Source organism: Olea europaea, unplaced genomic scaffold (genome assembly GCF_002742605.1).
Source record: "Olea europaea var. sylvestris unplaced genomic scaffold, O_europaea_v1 scaffold1656, whole genome shotgun sequence".
In the NCBI taxonomy this organism is placed as follows: domain Eukaryota; kingdom Viridiplantae; phylum Streptophyta; class Magnoliopsida; order Lamiales; family Oleaceae; genus Olea; species Olea europaea.
In genome coordinates, this window is record NW_019234221.1 from 214387 (window position 1) to 232397 (window position 18011).

An 18011-nucleotide genomic window follows, 5' to 3' on the forward strand; every position below is an offset into this window, starting at 1 on the left:
ATAAAAAAAATAAACCTAGAAAATAAAAAATCATCCAAAAAATTATCTATTTTTTAGTGTTCGTTTGATTTTGTTTTACATAAAAATTGTCAATTTAAGGGATATCCTTTTTTACAATTATTCTTAGAATTTGTTTCAATTACCCAAAAAAAAAAAAAAAAGAAAAATGTAGGAAAAACCTGGTAAACCTCAAAAAGCTGGAAAAATCTGATGTGGCAAAGATTTGTTGGAAATCATTTCTATGGAAAAATTCTACAAATGAAATTTAATTTTCATTTTCCATAAAAAAGAAGTGCCTATCAAATAGACCTTAAAAATAAAAGCAAAAATCATGTTAATTGAGCCCTCAACCTTTATTATTTGAAGATCATTCTTTTAATTTTTTTTTCTCATACTCATTTTCAATCACACATTCTCAAAATAAAGTAAGTATCACTTAAATCCCAATTATTTGTAAAATATATTTTTCTCTTTTTTTACCATACATTTTTAATAAAATAATATTACACGCAAATTTAAAATATATTTTTTATTTTTAACCGTACATTCTTCATCAACATATGCATGCATATGGATTTGTTGATTGACATTTTCGAAAATGATCTCCTAAGCACTGGTACTTAGTTTATATTAAATACCAGTGACATGGCACACCATTTAATTGGTGAATAAGCTAAACACCGATGATTAGGAGCTCATTCTTGTTGACATTTTACCTTTTGATGCTCATTTTCCATTTTAAACTATATCAAATATCTTTAATTCACTCAAATTTCAAGAAAAGAAGCTTCTTTTTCCTTGAAATCTTTCACGACCTGTAAATATATGCATATAATTTGTGTACGTACTGTACTGATTTGGGATTTTATCTTTGATGCACTTTCTCATGTGTAAATTAATTTCAGGTACCTTGACTTAAATGGATTTCAAGAAAAGAAAGCTTTTTCTTGAATCTTGATGTTAGGAATGTTGATCGGCTGTTTTTGTTAAATGATTTCTTTCGGACTTAGCAAGAAAGTATTGCAACGGCTAATAAAATGTCTTGTTGATTAAAAGCTATAGACAAAGCAAGTTGGTCATGGGAGAGCATACCGAGAACATGTAACCCATTTTTGCGTTGCCAACTTCCATCGATCTTCGACTCATTTGGTAAGACTTTACTTTTGCTTCTAGTAAAATAGCTTGCCTAGGAAGCCAACTTAAATCAACTTCTTTTAAACACTCTTCTAATCATCAGAGGAAAGTAGCTTCTTAATAAAAACTTTTGGCCTTCAAAAGTCCTACCAAATGAGCCCTAATTAAGTTATAACTTCAGGCTTTTGTCTATGATCAATTACAGTTTTAAATGGACCTGCCGTGTACTACCTGGTCAAGACCTGTGAAATATATGCTTTAATTATCTATAAATATTCACAAAAGTATTCAGCAACCCCCTTTTAACTATAAAGTTCAATTATACACTAGAATCCCCACTCATCACGAGTTAAAGAAGAAAAATGTGCCAAATCCGGCATAATCAATATAGTTTCGCTCCATTTTGAGCTTGTTATGTTAATATTTCATTAGCATCTTCCTCGTTTTCTAGTTGTACGATCAATTGTTCCATCACTTTCTTGTACATAGGCATGTAATGATCTCTTATCATAGTCCTCGACAATCGGAGCTTACTGTATAATTCTCGTGGTGTCTCATGGATACCAACTTGCTCGTCTACCGAACCATTGTGACTTGAATCGCTTGCCTCAGATGAAGGTACAGAAACCATATGCATTATCTTACCTGGAGGATAGAAATGGAGATTCTCTGAAACATCTGAGGAAGAAATGGGTGTTCGACTTTCAACTGCATCGGACAGTACCTTCTCCTCTTCGGTAATTTCCTCTGCTGCAGCTTCTTCTTCTTCCTGTGTATGGACATCTGCCTCACTCTCCTGCCTCTGGAGTTCCTTCTCGAGTTCGTACCATAACTCGCCTTCTGTAATATTCTCTAGAGTTGATGTAGCGACTGTTTTATCCACATGACGGAGATCATCCTCGTCATCAGTCTCGTCTATCCCTGACTGATCTGACGAAGAACAATATTCTGGCTTATCTGGGTCCAGATCTCTGCTTATTTTTTCTCTTGCAAGAGATTCTGTTGTCTCAGGAATAAGAGGGATTGCCTCAGGCAAATCGTCCACTTTGGAATCAGATGAAGGAACCACAGCACGACGGCGGGGACCCATACAAGTCCATGATGATATGGAAGAGCGAGTCCTTACAACTGCTTGAGCTACATCTTGTGCACGCTTCATCATGACCTGTATTCCATCTAGTAGAGGTCACCTTCCACAGTTCGAAAACACAGCATTTTTTTTTTTTCTAAATCTGAATAGCAATATACATAATGAATAATATTACAACAAATCAGTCACGAAGTAGCTTCGACTAATTAGTGAAAGCAACTTAACATTGTATTCAGTTTGCACAGAAGAAATAGCATGTCTCCTCGACGAATAAGCGAACGCCTGCTAAGTTTAAAGGTACATAAAAGTTACTTTTAAGTAATTTCCAAACAAGGGTAAGTTACTTTTTTATTACTATTAGTAAAAAAAAGTTACTTATTTTGTAAATAACTCTTACCTTACTACAAACTAAGTAACTAGCTCGTTTCTAAGTCTTATCAGTAAAAATCTATTTATAGTAAAAAATTTAAGAAGCTTAGTTTAACATGCTTTTCTAAATCTGAAACTACTACTTATCCTAAACGAAGAAAACATGGTCATAACATTTTGCTTAAATTCAATTACAATAAGCCCTTGTATGGGAAATGTGTGGTTTTTTAGGAAAAGTTTTGAATTTGCTACAATATTATTTTATTGAAGAATGTGTGGTTGAAATAATGTCAAATCACCGTTTAAGAATGTAATTTTTGAAAAAATGTGGGTCAAACAGGGCCTAAGTAATGGAGGAAAAAGGCTATTATTTGCTTCCGCACATTCCCACTTCCCATCAAGGGCTGTAACTGTGTAACATCTAACCTCAGTGCTGCTCGAGACAGGTCGCAGAAGTGCACCTGCACCAACAACCCTTGCTTTAGCATTCGCTATAGATGGTAGACGAGACCCAAGAGCAGTGGCAGATCGATAAATGACCTTTAAAACTCTGTTGCGCTCGACTTGATCACGCAGATCATTCGACCAAGACGATGCAGTTACCTGATGGTACAATGGGTTTCATATGGATTTACAAATTCTAATTGCTAAATGAACTGAGTTTAAGTTAAATTGAGATCCCCAAGAGATCTCTCATTTCTAATGTTTCTAAATGAATAAGAATTTGCATACCTCCGAACGAAGATCATCCACAGAAGCAGCTGAGAATGTAGGCACCAGATCAGAGCCATTGATAATTGTAGTGATGAAGTGTTTCCCTGATTCCGCCAACTCCCAGGTCATACAGGCAGCTGTAGGCGAGGTAGTTGTAATTAAAAAACATAGAAAAGAACAATATTCTTGTCTCTCTCAATATTAAGTAACAATATGTGTTCAGGCGTGCTTTTTCCTATTTTGATTGAGCAAACAATGGACACACCACACCAAAGTATTGATATTTCAGAATCAACATTATATCACCATTTCAACAACAATGATCACAAACTAATAAATATGTTTGGAAACTAATAAATATGTTTGGCACGTTTAAAAATAATTTATAAACATTCAAGCCACTTTTTATCCACACATTTAGTGGGACCCACAAGTACTACCCACTTATCCACCACTTATTTCTTTCTACTTATAGTTTAAACCATTTATAAACTCTTCCCAAACATGCTCTAAGTCTTTCTCAATAATTTTGAAATCAACTAAGTGTATCCCTTCTCATTGCTGCATTCACACCATTTGATCCACATTTGACCCAGTAGAAATATTGTAATACCCATACCTATGGCCTAATTTTATTAATTTAGATTTGGCCCATTATAAAAAAATAGAAAAATAGACAAGATTAATATTTTAGCCCAACCAATCACATGGAAGTCCACTATAAATAGGCATCATATGTCCCATTTTCAAGTACATTCATTTTTCCATGAAATACACACAAATACAAAAATAGTATATTCTTTAGTACGTTGGTCAAGAGTTAAAGTGCCAAATACTCCAGTATTTCTCTTATCATTTTCATGAGATATGGCAAGTGTAAAAGTATTTTTTTATGGAATTATATGCGTACGTTAGAGTTTTTGGAACATTGATTATGAGGCCTTTTATATTTCTTATAAGTTTGGACCAGAGTATAGTAGCGCTACTCATGAAAGTTTCATACCACCTGTGTTTAGCATAGATTTTCATGTCTCACTATGTATGTATGAATAAAGTTCCTTAAATTCTATACAAATATTAATCCATGTACTTATATGCTTATTGAGATTTTGTTTCATCCCCCCCAAAAAAAAAATAAAAAATCCCCTTTTAGGAAATTGATGGTTCGTGACAATTAAGGCATGAGAGGGCTGTCAAATTGGTAAGCGAAAGAAACCTAACAAGCTTTTTTTAATTTTTTTATTGAAGAACTCTTATTTAATTATTGGTTTGATAAGATTGTTAAACTTCTAGTATTTTATTTTATGTTGACGTCAACATTTTATGTTTCAATCTTACAATTTCATGATATTATTTAGGCCTTGTTTGTTTATCATTTTTATCAAAATACATTTTTCTCTCACTTCTTTTTAACCACACATTCTTCGTTAAAATAATATTACACGTAATAAATTTTTTTCCTTATTTTTCATTCACAAGTTGTCCATCAGCTACTATTCTAAAATTCATTTTTCCATAAAAATGAGTGTCAAACACCCTCTTAAATAAATTTTAAGCTATTGAAAGTGCAATATGATAATTAAGCGACGATTTTAGTGACACTCGAACTTTAAAACTCGGGTCATCACATATATTATATAGAATACTTTGTAAGCTGAATACTTATTTTAAGAATCACAATAGATTTTCTAGTGTTATATTAGTTGTTTCCTACATAGATTAGATTTATTTAAACCTATATATAGAGGGTCCTTGCATTGTAATATTTAGACTTTGATATTGAATAAACTGATATTTTCTCCTCCTAAATTCCTCTCTATTCTTTCCATCTCTTTCTCCCCTCTCTTCTTTTTTCTTTCTCAATCTTGTTTTTGTTCGATTTTGTTCATCGTCAATTTGGTATCGTAGCAAGTCACTTTGGCCAAATAAATTTCATGAAGTTTCAATAGATATTTAAAAATTCACTGTAGCAGTCATAACAACAAAATCCACAATCCCTTGACCAGTCACCATCCTCTATACCCATCACTACCTTTACCCGTTGAGAGACCTTGAACCACAACCTTTAAACCTCTAATAACAAAAGCAGCAGCAGCAACAGCAGCAGGAACTCATTGGTACAAAATCAGTTGGGAGATAGAAATTCGCTTTTTGTTTATTTTAGTTATTATTTAAAAAAATGAAACATCAATATTCTTTTATCACGTCCACTGGATTTGTTCATATTGTGTTAATCATCACCATCACTATCAAATTTAGTCAAAATCTTTGCAACCGAGTGAAACATATGCTATTGGAATCACATTGATCTTGTGAATGATTAGAGCTTGTTCATGTCTATGTATGACGCTTACAAACACCTAAGTCTGCTCCAAGATGGCATCACATCCACTTGCTGACTTGCATTCTTATTTTTTATATTATCAATCAAAATATGGTGACACATCCATCTTAACATCCTAATTTTGTTATGTTCAAGTAATGGACAATTGTTCTTTGTGGGTTTCTCCTAGATGATGCCACATTTGCTCACATGCATTCTCATTTCTTATATTATCCATCAAAATATGGTCACACGTTCATCTCAGCATCCTAGATGTTCAAGTTATGGACAACTATCTTTAATGACACAAAGCATCATAAAGCACAATTAGTTCAATAAGCCTTTTAACGTCACAGGAATCTATCTTCTTATAACATAACATCCTTGTAGCACTTCTCCATTTCACAGTTTGTTTTAAACATATGCATTACATAATCTTCAAGCGGCTCATATTAATGATCAAACCTAAATACCTAAACAATTGCTCTTTTGGACAACATGAGAGTTACAATCGTTCTTAATCCCACTATAACTAAAATGGGCATACCATCTTTATTTCTACTCAACGTACCTGTAAATCCCAAAGTACTCCAATTTTTTAACTTGTGATTTTCATCTTCTTAGTTTCATTTACTAAAACTATGTCATCATTGAATGATATGCACCAAAAGACCTTGTTATGGATATACCTCGTCAGCTCATCTAAGAGAAAGATAAAAACTCAAGACTTAATCTAGATGCAAGCCTACAGTTAAAGAAAATCATCTACTACTACCGCCACTACAAGCGACCTGTTGTATTCCGTTTGATAATATCATATATCACCAAATCCAAAAGGAAAGGGAAGCACTATGTTAGGAAAATGACACTTGAAATATAGTCTAGTCAATGAAGCACATTGCAACGTACCTGGAGCAAAGGTGACACAAGTGCTCGAGGATAATTCTTTCTGTTCTCGAAGGATGTACGTCAGCAGTGCAGCTGTACCACCACCAAGTGAGTGACCAACAATCTGGAAAAATGATGGGGAGCTTGATCATATTACTAACAGAAGCATATGAATATATGCAGGTTCATATAGCAAATGAATTTTCAAAAGAACTAGGCTAAAAAAATTAGAATATTTAAAAAGGCATGGAAACAACTCGTTATAAATAAATAATTTTGCACCAGAGTTCTTTTGATCTCAAATGATGCTGACCAGAAGCGCATTCCATTATTTGACAATAATAATTTAGTTGAGAAACCAGGAACAGGATATACACAAAAACAGACACTCTGGACCTCCCACCTCCACCCAAAAGGGGAAAAATGAAAGAGAATATGAAAAGAAATAAGAAATAGTAATAGCTAGAATAGGATACACGGATATGGGTTATGAGGTCGAAACCAAAATTTTCCCCCGTTTCTTCCAGCCACGTCAGTAATAACTTAAACTTCTGTACAGCTTCTGTCAAAGGTTGTCTGTACGTCTAGCTTAATTGAGATTCTTTTGTCAATAGTCGTACATAAAAGGGTTCAGTCTTTTTGGAATTCCTGCACACTTTCATTCTGTCGTTTTTTTCATTCCAACATCTCTCTATCATTCCATCTCTCTTATTTGCTATACCTTAATTGTTACCATTTGTTGAGAATTGAACCCATGACCTACAGCCTTCAAAAGTGTGATTCCAAAATTAGAAAAGGAGAAAACGTGTTTTTGGATTAACACCTTATTATTGAAACTCTACAGCTGAATTGTGACATGTGATGATTTCCTAACCATTGGATCTTATTCTAGATCCTTCTATCTACATAACTATGAGATCTTTGGACAGCTATACACATTTAATGAGTGATAGACTTTTCTTCCAGCCTTTAAGTTTCTCTCTCTCACGTCTCACTCTCAAAAAGAAAAAGTGACTCTCTCTTCTCTCATTACTAGCTCTCAGACTCGGCCCCTTCATCTGTCTCTCTCTCCCCTGTGCGAAAAGCCTCTTCTACTTAGTGATATTATGGCTTGATTCTTAGAGTATTTTCTGAAAAAAGAATCTATTAACATCAAGAAATATTGTAGACCCATATGGATATTGTACTATTTCAGTTTTGGATAAGTTGAACCTATGGAATTCGAGTTTTGCCTCTATTTCTTATGAAATCTTAGTGATCTCGGCTTCTCCATGTATAAAATAGTGGCTAGTTTGTTTTGTTTCTTGGTGGAATGTTGTTTGCTGTGAAAGAAGCACCTGTAGTTGTTATGTGAGAGAGGGAAGTTTAGTTGCTTTTGAGATCTTTGTGATCTTGGCCGGTTCTAGTGTGGAATAGCGATTGGCTTTTGGTGTTCTTCATAAGATAAGTCTTTGTGGCTTATTACTTTGTAATATTTTGGAATATTATTGTTGCATATTTTTGGGGCTTTATAGTGTAACCGAACTTTATTCATTTTTTAGTAAATGCTCAGCAGGGGATTAGACGCTAGAAGTGGTCGTTGAACCTCTGAAGCTTCGGTCAAAAAAATTTCCATGTTCATTTTTAGTTTCTGCTTTTTATTTTCAGTTTATAATTGTGATTTTGGAATCTTGGTTAATATTAGTATCTTTCGATTTTTCACCATTTTATGTTATTGAAAAAATAGAATAAAGTGAAATCCTTCGACCTAGATATATTCTTTTCTTTCGGCTCATTGAAGCATTTCGATTTTCATTGAAAGGACACGTGTCCTAGAAGGTTTATTTGAATGTGATATATTGTTTATCATGGTGCCTTGTTAATGGACATAACTTTTAGATAACTATGGTGCTTATCCTTAGGACCACCAATGAATGATGCTGATAGAATTATTATTCTATTTTTCCAGCTTGAGGAATTATATATATATATTTATTGCAAAACTTATTTTTCACAAACAATGAGGATCAAACAAAGTCTATATTTATCCACCCTAAATCAAGTAGCCAATACACTTAATAAAATTTATTGATATGAAATTTCAGTATAACACTTAAAAGGAAATATTCTGGACATAAACTTTATAATACTGTTCTATTTATCTCAATACAAGTTTAATTGATAAATTAATACGATTTTCAATTATAAAGTCTAAACTTTCAAATTCTTTCCGAAGCAAATAAAGAATATATTATCATGAATCATCATTTTTCTAATGAAACAATAGAATGTCGACTATCAAATAAATTTATTAAAGTACAAATTGAACGAATAAATAATATATCTTCGGCAAAATACTTAATTTTTTTTTGAAAATTTGGGTAAAATGATTCAGTTTGGTTTCAACGATTTTTAACTATCAAAACTTAAATCGGTCCATTTCCAGATGATTTAGTTCGGTGTTGAGTTGAAAATTGATGATTTAATGTGAACTCAAATTAACAATTTCAAAATTGCAATTTTGATTCAATCTGACAGGTTGACAATTTTTTTAAGAGGAAATTTCACGTAATGTCCATTTTCAGCGAGTCATTTGCAAAAATGTTCACAATTTTGTCAATGTCCATTTTCCAATTATGTAGATGAAAATACCCCTATTAGAAAATATTATTTCCACACAAGAATTCAAAATTTTCCATATCATTATTCATGTCAATCGACGTAGAAATGTCAATCAGCATTAAATGTCTGGGTCGGGTAGGTGTGGGTCGGGTTATGGGTCGAGTTGGATCGGATTATGAGTAAAAAATGAAAACATGATAGACCCGACCCGAATAAAAAAAAATGAAGGTGGGGGAATGAAAAAAATAAAAGAAGCCCTAAACTAAGTCCTCTCAACTCTCGCTCTCAGTCTCTCAATCTTCACTCCGACCCAACCCGCCGACAACGAGCCTGTCCATTTCTCTCTTATTTTTTCAGTTGCTATTTGCCCACCACACTTCAGAGTCCAGTGCTATAGAGTAAGTTTGTTTCGTTATTTTTTCTTTAATTCGTTATTTTTTTCACTTTCCCAAGTCTCCCCTCTTCCTAAATCCTAAAATTTAGTTAGTTTAACATAAATTGATATCAAAGTCACTGAGTGTCTCGATTCTATTGGGCGAACAAATACTAACTGTTGAAACAATTTGAGATAAAAGGTGGTATATGTGAGATACTGTCGAAGAAGTTGAAGAGGTAAAGTGTTTAAAGAAATCAGGAAAATGATTGTACTTTCTGTTGTCCATGTTATTGTATCTTTTGCTTTGAGATATAATCTATATGTCAACTAAATTTGATGCTGCTAGATGATAAATAACACTAGTACGAAGTGAAGAATACTCCATTTGAGGCATATTTTGCATCTAAGTTAGGCAATAAACATGATGAAATGACACAGGTTGTGTTGCTATTATACACTCTTAGACTATTTGAATGCTCATCAGCAACTAAATGGCTTCATTTTGGCATCAAATTTGTTCTGCATCTTGTTGAGGGTTGCATTTGTATATTAATGGTTTCTTATGGAGGAAGACTGTGATAGGTTTATAGCAGATAGAAAACTTTGTCAAATCTTATGACATATATACTTGATTTTGGGTATGGTCTGTTGTAGTTGGCTCTAAATTTATTTAATACAAGACTATGTTGTTGTTATTTATTTTGCTAAAGAATATTGCATTTTCAGTTTATTTGCATATCTAAATTAGGCAATTAAGTTAATGAAATTGTATAAGATTGTGTATATACTTTTGAACTGTTTGAATGGTGATCAACTATAAAATGGTTACATGATTGCTTCAGATCAGAAGCCATGTTTGTTTTAATTTCAACAATTAAACAACTTAGTTTAGATATGGTATTTTATCAAACCATTGTATTGTAAAAATCATTTTTCTTTCACTGCATTTTAACAAGAATGTTATATTTGATTTCGTTTGTACGTTCTCATACTATTTGTTAAAGTATTGTTTTCATTTGTTTTGATTTGTAGATGAGTATGACACATCGATATAAAATTCCGGAGGAATAATGTGTTCCGGCCCATGTGTCGCAAGTGAGCAACACAAAATATATATCAGTTGTCCTCAACAAATTGGATCCACAGCAAAAGCATCAGTTGGAGGACAGTTGTATAGGACATGCTGCAAGGTTACCGGAACTGAAACTATCTGCTCAATTAATTCATGAAATGGTAAACAGATTGGTGGTATGCTGAAAGCGATTTGAGGCTTGGTTCAAGGTGAACCAAAGGTTTGCACGATTTGGACTGCCGGAGTTCGCACTAATTACTGGCTTGAAGTGCAGTCCAGTGCCTAAAGGTGCCGAAGTTGACAAAATCCTAGAGAAAACCCGTCTACAAGATAAAATGTTTGCTAATATGGACCGGATAACGTGTAGCGACCTGGAGAAAGTTTTTTTAAAATGTGCCAACCGTAATGATCGTTACAAACTTGGGTTGGCACTAATTATTGAAAGGGTATTTAATTCAAGAGATCGAAATGTAGGAATAAATTCGACAACTCTTTCCATCGTTGACGACTTGAATTTTTTCAATGCCTACCCATGGGGGACAGTATGTTTTCAACTTTTCATCAAATCACTAATACGTGGATGGAGAAGAAAGGCGGACATGGTAAAAGTTAATGATTGTGATATGATGACTTACACATTGTACGGATTCCCTCTTACTGTCCAGGTATACATCTATTTTGGTTCATTTTAGTTCTTCTCATCGCTCATTGTTATTTATCTCCAAATATGGTTATTACTGTTACAAATGTCATGCAGATTTGGGCGTACGAGGCAATTCAGGAGTTGAGAGCTCGATTCTCGAGTAAGACTTGTGACGATGTCCCGAGAATGTTGCGGTGGTCTGGCACGAAACAACCTCATTCCCGAACATATTCAAATTTTTTTGAGAAGACAAATGTAGGCGATTTACATACTTAATTGCCTTACACTTCGCAATATATATTTTTTCATTTCGCCTATTTTTCTTCTCCTGTAAGTGCACTTGTGGACAACGCTGCAAGCAACTGTTGCAGAAGAATTGCAGTCGTACTTCGTTGATCTAGTTTCGTTGGAAGACGCAGCCGACCCTGTTCTAGATGGTCTTGTTGCTCAATCAATAGAAATACAAGTTTGTCCAGTTGAAGATGATGTCATACGAAACGATGACAACAACCATCGACCAAATAAATCCCAGAGAGACAACAAAGGTGGACCTCGTCATCGAAGTTTGCATCACGTTAAAGGCAGAGAAGAAGAGCATGGGGATCCGATCGTTGAAAGACTTGTGTCTTTAGATGAGATAAGAGTTATCTTAACTGAACAACGGGAGGCATTTGAGAACAAGATGGAGGATTTGAGACTGAAATGAACACAAGATTCGCTAGTCTCCAAAATGATCTGGGAGGTCATGTGTGTGGTTTGAGAAATCATGTCACTGATGAGATGAATGTTTTTCGACGAAGGTTTGATGAAGTTGCTACAGAAATTGGACAACACAATGTTGGTACTGAGTATGGTGGATTTGGTCATGACGATCGCAATGGAGACGAGCCCCGACATGATATTTTCACTCCCAATATTTCTGCGGACAGACAGGATGGCGGAGAGGCAACCGAACCAGTTGTTTGCAATATCCCTGATGTGTCCATAACATCGGGAGGTAGGGTTGGAGTACTTGGGTCAGTATATGTTGCTTATGATATTGTGAAAGAGGCACCATCCGTTGTACCTACAGTTGGTGTGATCATTGATGATCAACTGGTTCATGATAGCGTCATTTCTGGACCTTCGATGGCAGCTGATCCACCTACACGTAGACCTCGATCGTTGAGGCTGAAGAAGGGTAGTGCAAATACAAAGACGCCATACACCCGATCTGGTTGCAATAGGGGTAAGAGGGATGCGTAGAATTTAGAGGTTCGCCTATTTTGATTTATATGGTGGTTTTTCAATATGTATTTTGGTTTATGTCGTGGTACGGAAAATGTATTTTGGTTTAGACAGTGGTTTGCATATTTTTGTTTATATGGTGGTATGTAATATTTTGTGGATGTAAACAGGTGGTTTATAAGTTAGTGACATGTTCCGAATGTTGTATGTTGAAAATAGTTTATAACTTTATTATCTCATATAGTAGAGTAGAAGATGCCAATGTTCTAATGAAATGTGGAGAAATACTATACTTTAGTTGAAATGTCGTTCTATACAAATGTACTGTCAAGTGTCCAGATTAGCAGATATTTAATGTCGAGAACTACACGTCAAATGTCAAGAAATGAGTGAAATGTCAATAAATATATTGTTTCAATATAAATGTTGACGTCCCTTATATTTTTATTTCAATAATATGTGAACATATGTGTCATTCTGTGTGATCATGTATGTGGAAATAAAATAAATTTCGTACTACTTAGCAGTTAGTAAGGGAAAATTGATTAACTCGGTTAGCTTTAATAAATTAAATAAATTTAGCGAACATTTTTTTTTTCAATATAAAATTTGAATTGTACAAAACATTAATTTATTTTTTTTGTGAATATAAAATTTTAATGGAACAAAATGAATTAAAAAGAAATTTATAATTTGTCAAAAATCAAAAACAGCCATATACAACAGCCATATCTTAAAACAGCATACCCCCCCATTTGGTATCAGAGCAAAAAAGGAAGTAGTGATCGGGATAGAAAAAAGTATAATTCTTAGAATCTTTAGAAAATTCTTATTTGTTTTATGATTTTTAGAATTTTACTTGTAGATTTAGAAAAAATATTCTATAATTTTACATTTTATAAAGAAATAGAAGAGATTTTTGAATACGGTATAGAATTAATTTCTTTTGAAAAATATAAATTTATAGACTATTTATTTGCTATCTTACAAGTAACTAAAGATTTACATCCAGAATTAAAAGAACAGATTTTATATAGATCTTTAATTTCAGAATTTAGGGAAGAATATTTTATAAATAGTTTTGACCAGATATTTATATCAGATTTAGAAATAAGGATTGAATTAGATAATATAAATAATAATTATTTATCAGATAATACAAATTATTCATTAGATTCTTTTTATTATTCAGAATAGACCTTTAAAAATATTTTTATAACAGAATATATTTATTATTATTTAGAACTCTGGACATCAATAGAAAGCTTGAATTCTTAGATTTAGAAATTTTAAGAAATACTAGTAAAAAAGTACAAACTATTGATAATAATATAATTAAGTGTAATTTAGATAATAAACATAAATTACATAGTTTATTTTCAGAAGAACCAAGTCAGAATTGTTTAGTAGACCTAATCATAAATTTATCAAGAAATTTAGAAATAGAAAATAAAAAACAAAATAGTTATTTAGAAATTATAAAAGAAAATACTACGGCTAGAGACCAAGAAATTAAGAATATAAAAGAATCTTTAGATTATATTAAAAACCAAAATTCAAGTATTTTAGAAAAATTGGCTAAATTAGAAAAAATACCATCTAAGGTAGATTTAACAGAAATAAAAAGAACTGTCTGAATTATTGTATCGTTCTTCCTTTGAATCTTCATCTTCATCTTTATCTGAAAGTCTGGAGTTACAAGCTTCATCTTTTTCTTTCTGATCTGTACATTCTGCAATTTCTTTTTCTTCTTCATGGTTCTTTTTTAATATTGTCTCAAATGCTTGGTTAACTGCTTCTCTTATTTGTTCTTTTAGTCCTTCATCATTTTTCTTCTTCTTAATCTTTTTCTTTTTTTTAGAAAAAGTACCTTCATCTTTTTTAGATTGTTTTTGAAGTTCTTCAATTTTTTCAAAGATCTTTTCTAAAGAAGCGGTATCTGGATTAGGATCTTGTGATTCTTGAAAAAATAAACATTCTTGACTATCTTGGACTACCATTTTTTCTTTTCCCTTACTGGATTGAATTTCTTGGACTTGTGAAAGTTCTGGATTATTTGAAAAGTGTTCTGAAGAAAAATGTTCTGGTGGACTATACTTTATTAAATAATCAAATTTTTCACTGGGCTGTCCTAAAAGATCCCAAATTTCTTTACCTTTTTCTGTAGCAGATTTATCAGTCTGCTGAGTCTGATTGTCTAATTTAGTAGAAGAATCAACAGTCCCCTGAGTCGTTGGGTTTTTGGTAAGTCCACAACCTTTAACGGATTTGATGAGTCTTTACCAGCTACCGTTTGGGCTGGACTAGCTATGGATTTCTTGGGCTCCATAGTACCTGTTGGATAATGGACTTTTAAATCCAAAATCTCCTTTTCTAGTTGGGCCACTTTCTTTTGGAGTTGAGTTCTTTCTAGTGAAAGGTCTTGATTTGCTTCATTGATAACTTTAAAATTTCTCTGCATACATTCACAATGTTGGCAGAAAATATTCTGGTCTTTGCTTGGAGAAAATCTAATGGAGGGTCTGAGTAATTCTTCAAGGAAGGAGATAAATAAAAATTTATTCCTATCTGTTGTCTTACAACATCTAATGCTTCTTGAAAATTTGTAAAACCTTTGTAAAGAGGTTCTGGAAAATTTTTAATACAATCTAAAACTTCTAACCAAGAATGGAAAATTCCTGGAGTTCTTCCTTTAATAACAGCATAAAATTTAAACCTTTGCTTGTTCTGACTAAAATGTTCTGACAATGCATTCATGCATGCAAGAAAGTATTTTTGGTCTTTTGGATTCTTATTATAAGAGATCCATAAATTGTCTAAGATGCATTTTTCTTCTTTAGATAAAGAAATATGCGGTAAAATTTTAAAAGAAATATTATTATTAGGAAAAACTATGAGTTCTTGGTTTCCAAACCTTAGTCTGTCTTGTAACATTGGTCTGTTCTGATTAAATGGAGTCTGTGGTAATAGTCTTGATGCAAATGAATTCCCCGGTGGAATTCCTGGTCTTATAGGCCTTGGCCTTGTCATCTGTATAAAGAAATTGTGTTAAACAAATTTAATAATTTCTATCTATTATTATTCTATTTAATATATCTGCTGCCTTGTTATCACTACCTTTAATATGCTCGAATTCTATATTGATTCTTGTATTTGTAATTCTATCTATAAAATTTAACCATCTTCTTCTACTACTTCTTTTTGAATATATTTTCATTTTATTAACAAAAGAAACTATAGCTACACAATCTGTTCTTATAATTATTTCTTTTTTAGATATAATAAATAATTCAAAGCTATCTAATGCATAATTTATGGCTAATAATTCTGCATCTATACTACTTAAATTTCCTTTCTCTTTATAGTTTCCACTATTATATCTACAAATTCTTTCTGTACTTTTACCAGTGTATTTATTGGGTTTGCATATTAGTATGGCTCCCCATCCTATCATACTTCCATCTGTTTCTATGATTAGGTATTCTGAGTGTAAAGGCATAGCTAATTCTGGTAGAGTTTTTATTTTTTCTTTTATTTGTTGGACTAATTTTATGTCTTCTTGGTTAAAAAATCTTTGTCCTGTAGGAGATGTCTTTGCATATAAAGGTCCTGCAATTTTTCCTAAATCTTTTATAAATGGTCTAGCATAATTTACTAATCCTAAAAATTTTTGAATTTGTTTTAGGTCTTCTAATTTATCTGGAAATTCTAAAGCTTTCTTAGCAATATGAGGTTGTAACTTAATTTTACCTTCTCCTATATTAACTCCTAAAAATCTATAAATTCTTTAAATAAAATCATTTTCTTCTTACTGATTATTAAACCGTGTTTAATAAATTCTGAAAATACTATTTGTAAATGTCCCCTATGTTCTTGTTTATTTTTACTAAATACTAAAATATCATCTATGTATACTATTACAAACTTACTATGTCTATTAAAAATACTTTCCATTTTTCTTTGGAAAATACTTGGTGCATTCTTAATTCCAAATGGCATTACAAGCCATTCAAAATGTCCTTCTGGACGGGTAAAGGCTGTCCACTTAATACTTTTTGGGTGCATTTTTACTTGCCAAAATCCTGATTTTAAATCAAATTTGCTAAAGATTTTACATTCTTGTATTTTATTTATTAACAATGTCTTGTCTGGTATGTTATAAGTATCATCTATAGTATTATCATTAAGTCTTTTATAGTTAATAACCATTCTACTTTTTCCTCTAACAATTTCTGAATATTTTCTAATTATAAAGGTTGCTGATCTATGAGGACTTTCTGATTTTCTAATTACTCCTAATTCCAAGAGTTCTTTTATATGTGTTTTGAAATCTTCTATATCTAAATTTGTTGCTTCTATATTCTTAGTTTTAATTATGTATTCTGGATTCTTTATTTTTAACTCACACAATATTTTGTCTTTTTCCCAATATTTTAAAATATTTTCTCCTATTATTTCTATTTTTTCTAATCTAGAAATTAGATTTTCTATTTCTTGTTCTGTTATCAACATATCATAAATTTTTTCATTATCAATTAATTCTATAGTTCCAAAGTCTATGTTTTCTTCTTCTGAAGTTTCAGAACTTATTTCTTCTAAATTATCTTCTTCTATTAATTGGCATTCTCTTGCTTTTTCACACTCACAACTATTACTACTATTGCCACCATGCTTCTCTACGCACTCTGATGGAAAATAAGTAGTTTGGGTTGGTGTAAATAATGTATGTTTTTGTAAATGTAAAAAATCTTTAGTGATTGTAACACTTCCATTATCTTTTAATAAAAAACTTAATCCTATAATAAAGTCTGTATCTTTAATATTCAAAGGTCTAACCCATACGGATTCTTTTGGTAAGGTATATTCTATACTTCTACCACAATTTGTCTCAAAACTAATCTTACTATTTGATTGTAATAATTCTGTATAAGTATAAAGTTCTCCATCCATTTGTTGTGCCTCTATTGGTTTATCTGAGTATGTTATATATTGTTTTGGTATTAATTTCTTATTAATTACTACATCCCGAGTCTATTAATCCTAAACATTTTATTTCATATTGTCCTATTCTTATATAACATTTTACTTTAATACTTTTAAGTTTTTCTGGATTACATATCACCTGAACATATTCTTTTTCTTTGTATTCCATACCTTGACTATGTTCTTCTATTTCTATTGTTTTTCCTTTATTATTATATTCTAACATTTCTATCTTATTTATTATAAATTTCTGCATTTCTTCTAAACTTTCAATTCTTTTCCTAAGAATTTTTATTTCTGATATTTCAATTTTTTCTTTTAAAATTTCTAAATTGACTTCTTCTTTTTCAATAAAATTCTTTTCTTCTAAACATTTTATACATGCTTCTTTATAACATTCTAAACATTTAGCTCTAAGCTTTCTTACTGGGTACCAGTTACATAAATAACAAGCTATATTATTTGATCCTTTATATTTTTGCCAATTATGTAAACATTCTATAGTTATACTATTCATTAAATTTAATTCTTCTTCTGATTCTGACTCTTCTTGTAATTTTACATTAGAAAATTCATCTATTATTTCATAAT

At 31.9% G+C, this 18011-nt stretch overlaps 1 protein-coding gene across 1 annotated transcript; it reads right to left on the reverse strand.

The window, feature by feature from the left end:
• Positions 1–1372: 1372 nt before the first annotated feature.
• Positions 1373–17596, reverse strand: LOC111377435. Its single transcript, XM_023000527.1, has 5 exons — positions 17592–17596; positions 6540–6642; positions 3326–3444; positions 3020–3196; positions 1373–2299 (listed from the first exon to the last, which is right to left on the reverse strand). The coding sequence occupies exons 3-5, from the start codon at positions 3434–3436 to the stop codon at positions 1547–1549; spliced, it is 1041 nt and encodes a 346-aa protein (XP_022856295.1). The 5' UTR covers positions 3437–3444; positions 6540–6642; positions 17592–17596; the 3' UTR covers positions 1373–1546.
• Between the last annotated feature and the right edge of the window lie 415 nt (positions 17597–18011).

Excerpts from the sequence above, each read along its gene's own strand:
- LOC111377435 (XM_023000527.1), bottom strand. The coding sequence starts at position 3,436 with ATGACCTGGGAGTTGGCGGAATCAGGGAAACACTTCATCACTACAATT. Across the intron at positions 3,197-3,325 it reads TGGATGATCTTCGTTCGGAG|GTAACTGCATCGTCTTGGTC; the intron begins GTATGCAAATTC and ends TTGTACCATCAG. Across the intron at positions 2,300-3,019 it reads CTGTCTCGAGCAGCACTGAG|GTCATGATGAAGCGTGCACA; the intron begins GTTAGATGTTAC and ends GATGGAATACAG.